Here is a 10,799-nt window from a genome sequence, read left to right as displayed (position 1 = left end):
ACATGAAACTATCTGAAAGTCTTCTGGTTCCTGACTGGATACAGATTAGATTATTTTAAATGAAAAAAAAAAAAAGTGACCCATAGTTACCTGATCGAGATTGGACTGCCCATGTCACTGGCATGAATTAAAGAACCTCCATAGTTGCCTGTTCCCTTCTGAAGGTGTTCCTATGGCCCACAAGAATTATCCAGCAATCACCTTAAGTCTATCAATCAACCTTAATAGCTCTCAAGAGTTTGGATTATCAAGCTTTAAATAAAGTGATATCAAGACTATTAAAAAAAAATAAACATTTCTGAAACTGTCTTTTCATAAGGCTTTAAACCATTTGCAAATTCTTAATTGGTAGTATGTCCCTATCATTCTATTAAACTATTTACAGCTCCACCTACTTCTAGACTCAGGAAATAGAACTACTACTTAGAATATTTGTAGAGCCAAAATAGTAAGAGACTCCTGTAATGGTTGAGATATCTGCACTGACCTTGATTAGGATGCAGCCATAGGGCTACCAAAGTTTTCAGCGAGGGCTGGGGAGGTACAGCATAAGTAACATTTTTTTTTCTGCAGAAGGTGATGGCTTTATAGAACACTATAAAATATTTCAGGAAAACATATAGCAGTTTTTCTTATCCAATGGGAACAGCCTATTTGACAAGGAATGATATAAGTTTGATTCACCTTTGAGCACTCTTACAGAGTTTATAGAAGAGGCGTAACTGGTTACAAAATAAAAATTCACTTAAAGTTTATCCACATCCTACAAATCTTATGTTTATATAGGTCAGGTTAAAGTAAGCTCCACACCTGTGGCCTTCAGAAGAAGCTCCTGTTTCGCACACCTGAAATTACTCTAACTTAATACATTTGTATTCTCTAAGAAATAATGCTGACTGCTGTCACCACAGCATCACTCATCTCTCAGTGGCTGTTAAAATATAAACAAGTGGAAAAAAAGTACACAAGTTGATAGCAGCTGTTCATGTATTCTTGTTTTGCTAATACCTGTGTAGAGATAGACAGTTTCACATGCAGACCACCATATATTTTTGCTTAAAGGTTACATTGGGTAAATTCTTTATCACATTACATCTGGGTGAGATTTTGCATGTGACCAAGATGAAGAAATCATTCAGTCCCGGAAACATCGACTGCTGTGAAAAACCACATCCTTGACTAGTACTTAATCTTTCCACAGTCATTCATCTGCTAATCAGGTGAAATATCAGCTCAGCAAAACAAGGCAAGTTATATACAAATTTCCCCCACATTCACACTGATGCCGTACTTAGTAATTCTGGCTCTACCATTCACTTTTGCACTTTTTGCAAATCAAATTCATGTGGAAAAATGTTCTGTTTGTAGAACTCATAGTATTCACTTATAGTGCTCATGTCAGGAATGGCAAGTGAGTAACAGCCCCTGATAATCTGCTTCTGTTTGAACCTAATGCAAAGATAATAAAACATGTCCACTTCTTTTCTAGTTCTAATCAGTTTTTAGACATCTTGTCAAGACTTACTTTGCATGAGATTTGTTTCCTATTATTTGAAAATGTGCTGTACACTTGAATTAGAAAAACCTGCTTGAATGTACTGTCAGTTATTAAAGCACATGTGACTAAGTTTGCATTTGTCAGTATTGTTCTACTGTTTGTACTGAAAGTCTCATTTTAAAATTGCTACTTAACACTGTACTATACCTTGTAATTTTTTAATTCTTCACTTGTATTCTTTAAATGTTTCCAGATGCCTTTAGTTTTAGCTGCTGTAAAATAGCTACTTTGTGTTATTTGATATAGAACTGTTTTTTAAAAACTCCATTTATTTATACAGAGACATTTATAATATTTTACAAACATTCTTATATTCTGAATAAATATTTCTAATTCCACAGTGTACCTTAACTGTGTTATTTAAAGGGTAAGGCTATCCTTCTGTAGAACTGTTTGTCATACAGACAAATATCAAATCCATGATGTTCACATGAAATCAAGCATCTAATCAAAGCAGGGGGGGCTGGAAATAAGACTATTATTAGATCAAAATGGCCAAAGAACCCTCCTTTAGAGCCCATTTCTATTTGGCTTTTTAAAATTTGGCATAAATCAGAAGCTATCTATTGAAGAGTCTTTTCCCCTCTTAAAGATCATTAAAACAGAGAATGTAATCAAGGACTGGAAATGCAAGGAAGTCATATAGGACAACAAGATGGCAAGCAGCATTGCAACACGTCGGTTAGAGAAAGATTAAAATGTTCTCAAGTTTTCACTATGGAAGGAAAGTAACTTTGACATTAAGTATAACACACTGATCACTCTCCTTTTGAAAATTTTAGATAAAAGTTACTATCATATAGCTAAGGTCTCTAATGGAAAAGAATGTATTTCTTTTCCCCCGAGATCCAAGGTTAAGTATTCCTATTGCAAAACCTGATTCTAGCACAAACTTAAGAATTGCTGGATTTTAAATACCTAATGAATTCACATCTCAAGCCTTAAACTATAATCTTGCTTTAAAGCAACAAACTTGAGGTAGTTTCATTTTTGCAGAGACTCTACAATATTTCTTCCTGGCTTTTTTTTTCCCCCAGACGGAGTCTTGCTCTGTTCGCTCAGGCTGGAGTGCAGCGGTGCGATCTCGGCTCACTGCAACCTCCGCCTCCTGGGGTCAAGGGATTCCCCTGCCTCAGCTTCCCAAATAGGTGGGACTACAGACGCGCGCCACCACACCTGGCTAATTTTTGTATTTTTAGTTTCACCATGTTGGTCAGGCTGGTCTCGAACTCCTGACCTCATGATCCACCCACCTCGGCCTCCCAAAGTGCTGGGATTATAGGTATGAGCCACCGCGCCCAGCTTCTTCCTGTTACATAAACATACTTTTATCATGTTCATCTCATACTTGCCATTTGTATTGGTCCAAAGAGACAGCAACCACAATGAGCAGCTCAGAACCTAGATAACAAGTAACGGTAGCAGAAACCAAGCTAAGGTAGTCACAAACTGCCCAAGCAGCCAATTTTATTGACATTACAATCTAACACAATGATGTTTTTACAGAAAGCCAGTATCTGAACAACCTTCCATCATTCAAATTGTATTTTGTAAGATTAAAAGGCTTTTAGTTTCTAACTTATCATTTACATCAAAAAACTTTCAAAAAATTAGAGCATTAACTGTTAAGACATAGGATTCTGTTCATTTTGTCAGTGGAGAGTAGAGAGTACAGCTGACATTCTAGTGGGTCTTTGGAATTACAGTAATCCTGAAAACATTTAAACTCCAATTCACAAACATGAATCACTGGAAATCCTTTGAGAGTCATACCCAGCAACAGAGGTAAAAGTCAGTCTTTATCCTTTCGTTAACACTGAGGGAAAAAGACAAAGTTGCTGTTCACCTACAACAACATAAATCTAGAAACAAAGTAAAACCTGTTCTAAATGTTTCAGTTCTTATAACAAGGTGAACACTACAGGTGTTCTGGGGTTCCTTTTCTGCTATCAGTAAATGTTTGACAATTTCCAAAAGAGCACCAAGAACTCTAATACCATGAACAGAATCACTTGAAGTAGGTTTACTTATACAGTCTTTCTCCAAGCATTAAAATGCCCTATAAGGTAAAATAAAACACTGCTATAATCTAGACAAAAATTAAAGCTTAAATCATTTCACATAAGACAAAAATAATTACTAAAGAAATAAAGTTCACAAATCTACTTGGTTATCACATTTACTCTAAAGTCCGGTTTTTTTCATTGACCATAATATACTTAGTGAAACATTTCCTCAGTTTTTGTCTACCAGCAAAAGGTCTCAAAATAATTTAACATGACTCAGCATAAATATCTTCACCTTTTTCTGACTAAAACTTACTCCCAAATTGTTTAAAGACTATGTATCTTCCAGGAACGTCTTTAAAGCATAGCATAAAAAGCCACATCAAATCTTGTTTTGGAAATAGGCACAGTATTAAAAAGTCAAGTCTTATCCCCTTTCCCATCCAAACTAATTTGTATGCCCTATTTTGGTTAGACAAAAGACAATCTTATTAAGAGAACATCACTTAAAAATGCTAATACATGAACTATAATTCTGTTTATTTTATTCTTAATTAGATTGTTTTCCATTTTTATTAAAGCTAACAGATAAAACTGAATTGTACATGGATATAGGATAAGTCAATAATTACCAAGGATGATTTTTTAAAAGTACTATAAGGTATTACGCTAATAAGCAAACTTCAAAACAATTATTTTTTAAAAATAGACATAAAGCAAAATAGTTTATGGTTTTATTGTCCTTCGCTATTTTTGTTATTGAAGAAAGTTTCTAATATTTGTAAAATGGAAGTCAGGTTAGCTGTCTCCTGTCCTAACTTTTAAGTGAAATATGACCAAAGAACTTTAAGACTCATTTCTTTGGACATTTGCATTTAACATTAAATGATTACTTGTGCAACATCCTAACACAAACCTAAAAGGAACCAAAGAGACAGCAGTCCCCTAGAACAGTAGTGAAATGCACAAAGAAACTCTTAGCAGTATGTCTTCTGTGCTTTTCTGTCAGTGCGTATCATATGTATAGTGCATAAAGAATACAAGTCTACTGTTATATGTTCCAAAAGCACTAACCCATCTAATTAACCAATCGCTGAAGAATTATCTAAATTTCATTCACAGTTGATAACCTTTACTTTCATTTGCTGCCAGTCTATTCCTACATATCACAAAAGCATATACTTGCTAATCTCTTAAAACTTAAAAAATGACAATGCAGACTTGTGCTCAAAATGAAGCTACAGATTTAGAACCTCAGATTCAATGAACTAAAAGGAGAATACATTAAAATGTTAAATTTGACCTCAGAAATTCCACTATACTAAGGATGTTGCCTAAGACCTCTCAAAGACTGAGGACCAGCAGAACACTGCCCATTTCACTCTAGAACCACACAGAAGTCTGTTGTTCCCAAGCCAATGTGAAAGCTACAAGCATTGAGACTCAAAAGAGCACAGGTGTCCACAGGTGACCCACACATCAAAAGTGAGATCACCTTCTCAGGAAGGAAAGATAAAATCACTACTTGCAAGTCTGTGGCAGGTTTGCTATAGAGATGTAATACAAATTTAAAAAGATGGATTATTCTATAGAAATGATAAGACACCAGGGAGAAAAAAAGAACTCAATGGACTTTTTCCTGGCCAGTCACACCAAGAAAAAAAGGATTAAGAAACAACAGGTCTTCAAATGGCACTTAACGAACAGTGGCCAATAACCCAAAAACCACCCAACCACCTACAGGAAATCTTCCCCCAAAAAGCAGAAAACACATATTCAGGGCTGTAGTCTTCTACTGGACTAAAAGACTGAAGTCTACTAAACATTAGGGTCCATGTGGGACAACGTTACAAACACAGGCAATTGATTTCTGCATTCACTCTTCAGAGTACCTTTGACCAATGCTACCCAACTAACGTAAGCACCCTGTGAAAGCTCATTCCTTTTAGGTTGTGCCTTCAAGCTGCTAACATAGCTAGACCATACTCCTCTGCTAACCACAGAAGATCCAAGATAAATGGAATGTTTTTATTGGTGATTTCATTACTCTGATAACCTAGATTAAAGATTTCATTATGAATAATTCTCAAGATAAGACCCCCATACTTTATCATAGTTTTTCTTTACACTTGTTTGTACTCAGCTGGTGGAAGTCAACCCTTTAAGTCCACTCCCATGCATGAGAGTAACTTTCACTCTTTTCCCTATTTACAGACTACTATTTCCATAGTAAATGCTGTTTGTCACAAGGAAGTTAGATGGAAAAGAATGAATCACCATTTAGGACAAATGTATAAGCACTGTGATGTGACCGACACCACAGCAGATTATGGCTGTGTTCTGAGTTGTCTTCCTGTAAGAAAGCAGTGCACTCGAGTTTGACTGGAGTTCTATAGTATCAGTACAGGAAGGACCAGACTCCTCACCACTCCTCACCACCAGTCTTTAAAGTGAGAAAAATTACTTTAAATTCACTGGATTGCTTGGCAATCATACTTCGAAAAAATTAACTTTATCCAGGGCTAGAAAACACTCGACAATGGCGATACATGTGCATATACAGATATTCATATATATAACGATAGACAGATATTCATATATATATGAATGACTACACTTAGGCCATGCAATGGTCACATTTCTAGCCTGGAACATAATATAGCACTCAAATATTGATAAATACTCTAAAGTTTCTTTCTTATACTCTTTGCCCAGCAACTATAGCTATTCTTCTCCCTTCAGGACACTGATTCTATAACAATAATCTATCATATTTTTTGAAACTGCAATCCAGAATCCTACTTTGAAAGCATGGGGCAAAGCCTGTATTTGCCCATTTGCAATCTGCCATCTTTCTGACACAGGAGTACAGACTTCAAGAGTAACTCAATTCTAGGAAGCAAAAAGATGCTGAGAAAGCCCATCATCATCTCATACTTAGAATTTTTGGCAACTAGACAAATGCACTTTAAAGTCTTAGGACATAATACAAAATGAGAAACTCTACCTAGACTTTACCAAGCTGTCAAGAATACCGTTTGACAAAATTGTTTTTACTAACACTTGTTTACCTAGAGAAGGTATGTAAAGGATACCTTCAAACAAAAAAAAAAAGTCTTGCTTATTAATCTAAAGTTACAACAACACATGAACCCCATCCCCCCAGGCTAGAAAATAATCCAAGTCAAAATTACTAGGAAGAAAAGTTAATGAATCTGACTTTATTACTATGATTAACATAGAAAGTACTGCCTCAGAAAATATAGAAACACAAAAGATGTCAATCAAAACAGTCTCAGGAGGCAGGGAGGTCCACTGGTACAAAAATACAGATAAAAAGCCAAGAGAGACCAGCTCGACCAACATGGAAAAACCCCATCTCTACTAAAAATACAGAAATAGCCAGACGCAGTGGCGCATGCCTGTAATCCCAGCTACTTGGGAGGCTGAGGCAGGAGAATCGCTTGAACCCAGGAGGCAGAGGTTGCAGTGAGCCGAGATTGCACCATTGCACTCCAGCCTGGGCAACAAGAGTGAAACTCCGTCTAAAAAAAAAAAAAAAGCCAAGAGAGGGTACTGTGGTAAGAAAAGTAACTTGGCAAAATGTCTAATTTTTATAATTAACTTTGCTTTCCTTACCGTTTAACTGCTGGAGATGAAAAGAGAAAGGATGAGAAATAGGTCCGTGAGAGAATAGGTAGTGTTTTTAACGCACACATGCACTCAGACCTTAACTTCTCTATAGGACACAATATAGTGAATTTTATAGAAGAATCTAATTCCTATAGTAGAAGGCTGTTATTTACTCAGATTTGAATTCCTTTATTTGACATTACATACAAATTACTAAAGCCTTCAAAAGGAAAAGTACCAACTCAATCTTACAGCATAAAATTACTTTCATTATATGTCTTCATTAGCTATACTTACTAACTGATATTTAATAGAAAAATAAGGATATTCAAAGCTCAGAACAGCAAGTAGTGACCAAAATTCCTTTGACAGCATTGGGAGACTTTCCTTTATATATGAATACAAAAATCTAACTTAATTTCCCAACATCTTTAATCAAATTTCACCCACACTATATGAGTTCTATTAGGCCTCTCCAAATGCTCATGTCTCAGGAGGGTATCACTATTTGAAATTCTAAACCATTCATTTGCTACTTCTTAACACAAATTTTTGAAAAGCATGTAAACCACACCCTTATCTTTTGGATTACAATGGTTAGGTACAAAAACAATTCATTTAGCATCTTATAAATCATTAAAGTTATACATAAAAGCACCCACAAATTGTTTTAAAATAAAAGATTCACAGTGCACTGCACCTTGGAACATATAAGGTTGGAACATAACATTTAAAAAGTGAATTCCAAGACCGGTATCTCTCTCAAAGACAAAACATAATGAAGCAAACCAACTACTCTTCTCATCTAGCTTCTTAAAATGCAGCACTCAGTAGAAGTAAATTATTGCATATTCAGCATACTCCTTTATCACTTGATTTCCTCAAACCATACTAAAACTTCTCAAAGGAGAAATCCAGTTCACTAAGCTTGGCCTTTCTCAAGGTAACCTGAACACTGAGAAACTATTACCCAGGTTTGAGGGAATAAGTATAGTAGATGTACCTAAACCAGGTACATCCAACTTAAATATTTTCTGCATAGTTAAGTCACATCACACACATAAACTTTAACTCACATCTTTTAACATTTTTTTTAACCTCAAACTTTGAGGAGAGCTAAAAGCCTGAAGTTACCATAATCACATCCCAACAATACCCTTATATTTTGTTCCACAGTGCATTAAATAAAGCAGCGCAACAGCAATAACATTTAACCATAGTTAAACTACTGTAATCACAAAGATAATTTGTTGGTTCTTGAAAAGGCTCAACACCATTAGAGGCCATACTTCCGGTAACTAATCTCTTTTGCTTCAGTATTGAGAGCTGACAAATCCAACTCCACAGGCACCAGAAGACTGGCCAAAGTATGCACTTGAAAAGAAAAAAAAAACACACACATACCAAAAAAAAAACACAGTAAAAGTTAAATGGTTTCCAGAAGACAGTAAATGAGTGAAAATTATTCATCTGCCAGGCAAACTACATTTTCACTCCTTTAACAACAGAAGTCTGGAATGCTGGGACCAACTATAAATATGGCTCAAAGAGACCCAAGCAAAGCAGCCGTATTTCTGAAAAGGACAGTAAAAGCTTCCAAACACAATCATACAACGCATTAAAAAGCAAAGGTCACAGGATTCAAACATTTGTCACATTAAAAGATGCAGGATTCTGAATATCATAATTCCATACACACTGCTTTAATTGTGAATTCTCCTGCTTAGCACCAAAAGGGTGACACCTTCATTAATAAATAGAATTTCTCCTTTAAAATCAAGCCATTTAAAAGCTAAAGCAAAGTACTACCAAGTGAATTCCTTAAATAGCCCTTCTTTTAAAAGTCCCACGAGGTTCAGTGGAACCCGATTAAATAGGCTACCTACAAAGAATAAAGATTTCTACAATAACATTTATAAGCAGAGAAGTATTTTGTGGATACCACTGTAAAAAAGGATTTTTAAAACCCACATGATAGATACACACACACACACACACATACACACATACTCGAACACCCCCCATTCCCAAAAAATTCCTTCAATGAGGTCAGACGCAGCCAAAACACTAAAGCCCCCTTAACACCCTGGTGATTGTCCTCAATTATAGCTGAAATCCTCCTTAAAATGGGCACTGCCATCCTTATGTGAATTTAAAAATTCTGAAGCAAAATACATTCCTAGGAGTGAGTTACGTATGTTACTATTGTGTAACACATATACATAACGTGTAACCTAGTGAAATGCTTTATTTGGACTTGGGTAAACTGCAAACCCCTTCCCTTCTTCTCACTCCATCATCCAGGGGCTTAGCAGGCCAATAAAAGCATGTCAGTCACTGCTACTATTGCAAATTGGAACCTAATAAAACAAATATAACAGTATTGATCCAAAGATCAATACTGGAGATGCAATGTAAAACCCAGTAATGTCAGTTTTTCATACATATTTATACAACTGGAATATAGAAGAAATTTCCACAAGAATAAAAGTCTACAAGACTAAAGGGTTGGAGGCAGGATGGTAAAGACATGACCCAAAGTAGGTGCTGGGTCCCAGCCTCCATGCTCTCTGCTACATTTCCTCCAGCAGTCTCACAGGTTTACTGACTGCATGTAACCACAGCTCAAAATCACAGCATCAACTCCCATCCACTCAAGCCCCTCCAGGCTACAGACTTTGTCCTTACGAAGTGCTAAGAGTTCATTATGGACATGCACATTATATTCCAGAAGCTGCTCTCAATAAATCCTTTCACTGAAACTCCAGAGGAAGATTAGAAAACCTCAGTGGTTATAAGCAGAGAGAAGTACAAAATGTCACCAAAGTAGATCACCTGTAATCCCGACAAATGCGACATTTCAGCTCTTGTGTTCATTTAATAATTGGGCATTAAGTTTCTTTGAAAAACTCCAATATACTATTATTGCAATCACTGTAACAGGTAGATGGAGCATTCCCATTAACTTGGCTACTTGACAGTAACTCAATACATTATTTTCTCAACCAGAATACAAAATAAAACCCACAGTCACACAGAATAAATGCCCTCAAAGAAAGCAACTTAACCTTGTACTAAACACTGAAAAGGTAAATCTGTATAAAAGGTTATAACTGCATTTACAGTGCAAACTCGTGTTTCTTTCTACTCTCTCTTATAAACAGAAAATGTCTTCAGAAACATTGCCTCCCTGCATTTCTTTAAAACACCTGAGAAAGGTAAGGCTTGAGGAGACACCCACTCAAATCCAACAGGTCTCTGATCCTGGGATATTTACAATATATTTGCTGCTATCAAAGGTCCAAGATTTTCATTATAGCATTATGGTCAAACTTGAAACTCAAAAAGGCTCTGGATGAAAAGGGGAACTTGCAATGTCCATTACACGCCACGGGCTGTCCCTCGGCATGCTCTAGCAACTGGTCTTCATTGGAGCTAGGTAAGTCATATACAGCATCTGTTTAAAAAAAACAAAATAAATAAGCTCAATAACCTTAGTAAGAAATCAAATACTGCCCTTTGCCTTTTGTTACAAAAGAATTAGTTTTGAGTATATGTTTATCTTCCCAGACTCTAACCCTAAATAGAACCACCAAAGTATG

The 10,799-nt window shown here is 36.0% G+C and overlaps 1 protein-coding gene across 4 annotated transcripts in view; it reads right to left on the bottom strand.

Annotated features, from left to right (window-relative positions):
* Positions 1-2,992: 2,992 nt before the first annotated feature.
* DCP2 (decapping mRNA 2) overlaps positions 2,993-10,799 on the bottom strand; it is a 42,840-nt gene continuing 35,033 nt past the window's right edge. For all 4 annotated transcript variants that reach the window (XM_003899998.5, XM_031666395.1, XM_009208898.4 and 1 more), the window contains one exon: positions 2,993-10,654. In XM_003899998.5, coding sequence (XP_003900047.1) covers positions 10,491-10,654 — 164 coding nt within the window. In that variant the 3' untranslated portion in view covers positions 2,993-10,490. The remainder of the gene's footprint in view (positions 10,655-10,799) is intronic.

The sequence above is a fragment of the Papio anubis genome, chromosome 5, assembly GCF_008728515.1.
Source record: "Papio anubis isolate 15944 chromosome 5, Panubis1.0, whole genome shotgun sequence".
In the NCBI taxonomy this organism is placed as follows: domain Eukaryota; kingdom Metazoa; phylum Chordata; class Mammalia; order Primates; family Cercopithecidae; genus Papio; species Papio anubis.
Note: the sequence above shows the minus strand (reverse complement) of the source record. Positions and strands in the feature narration are given on the sequence as shown.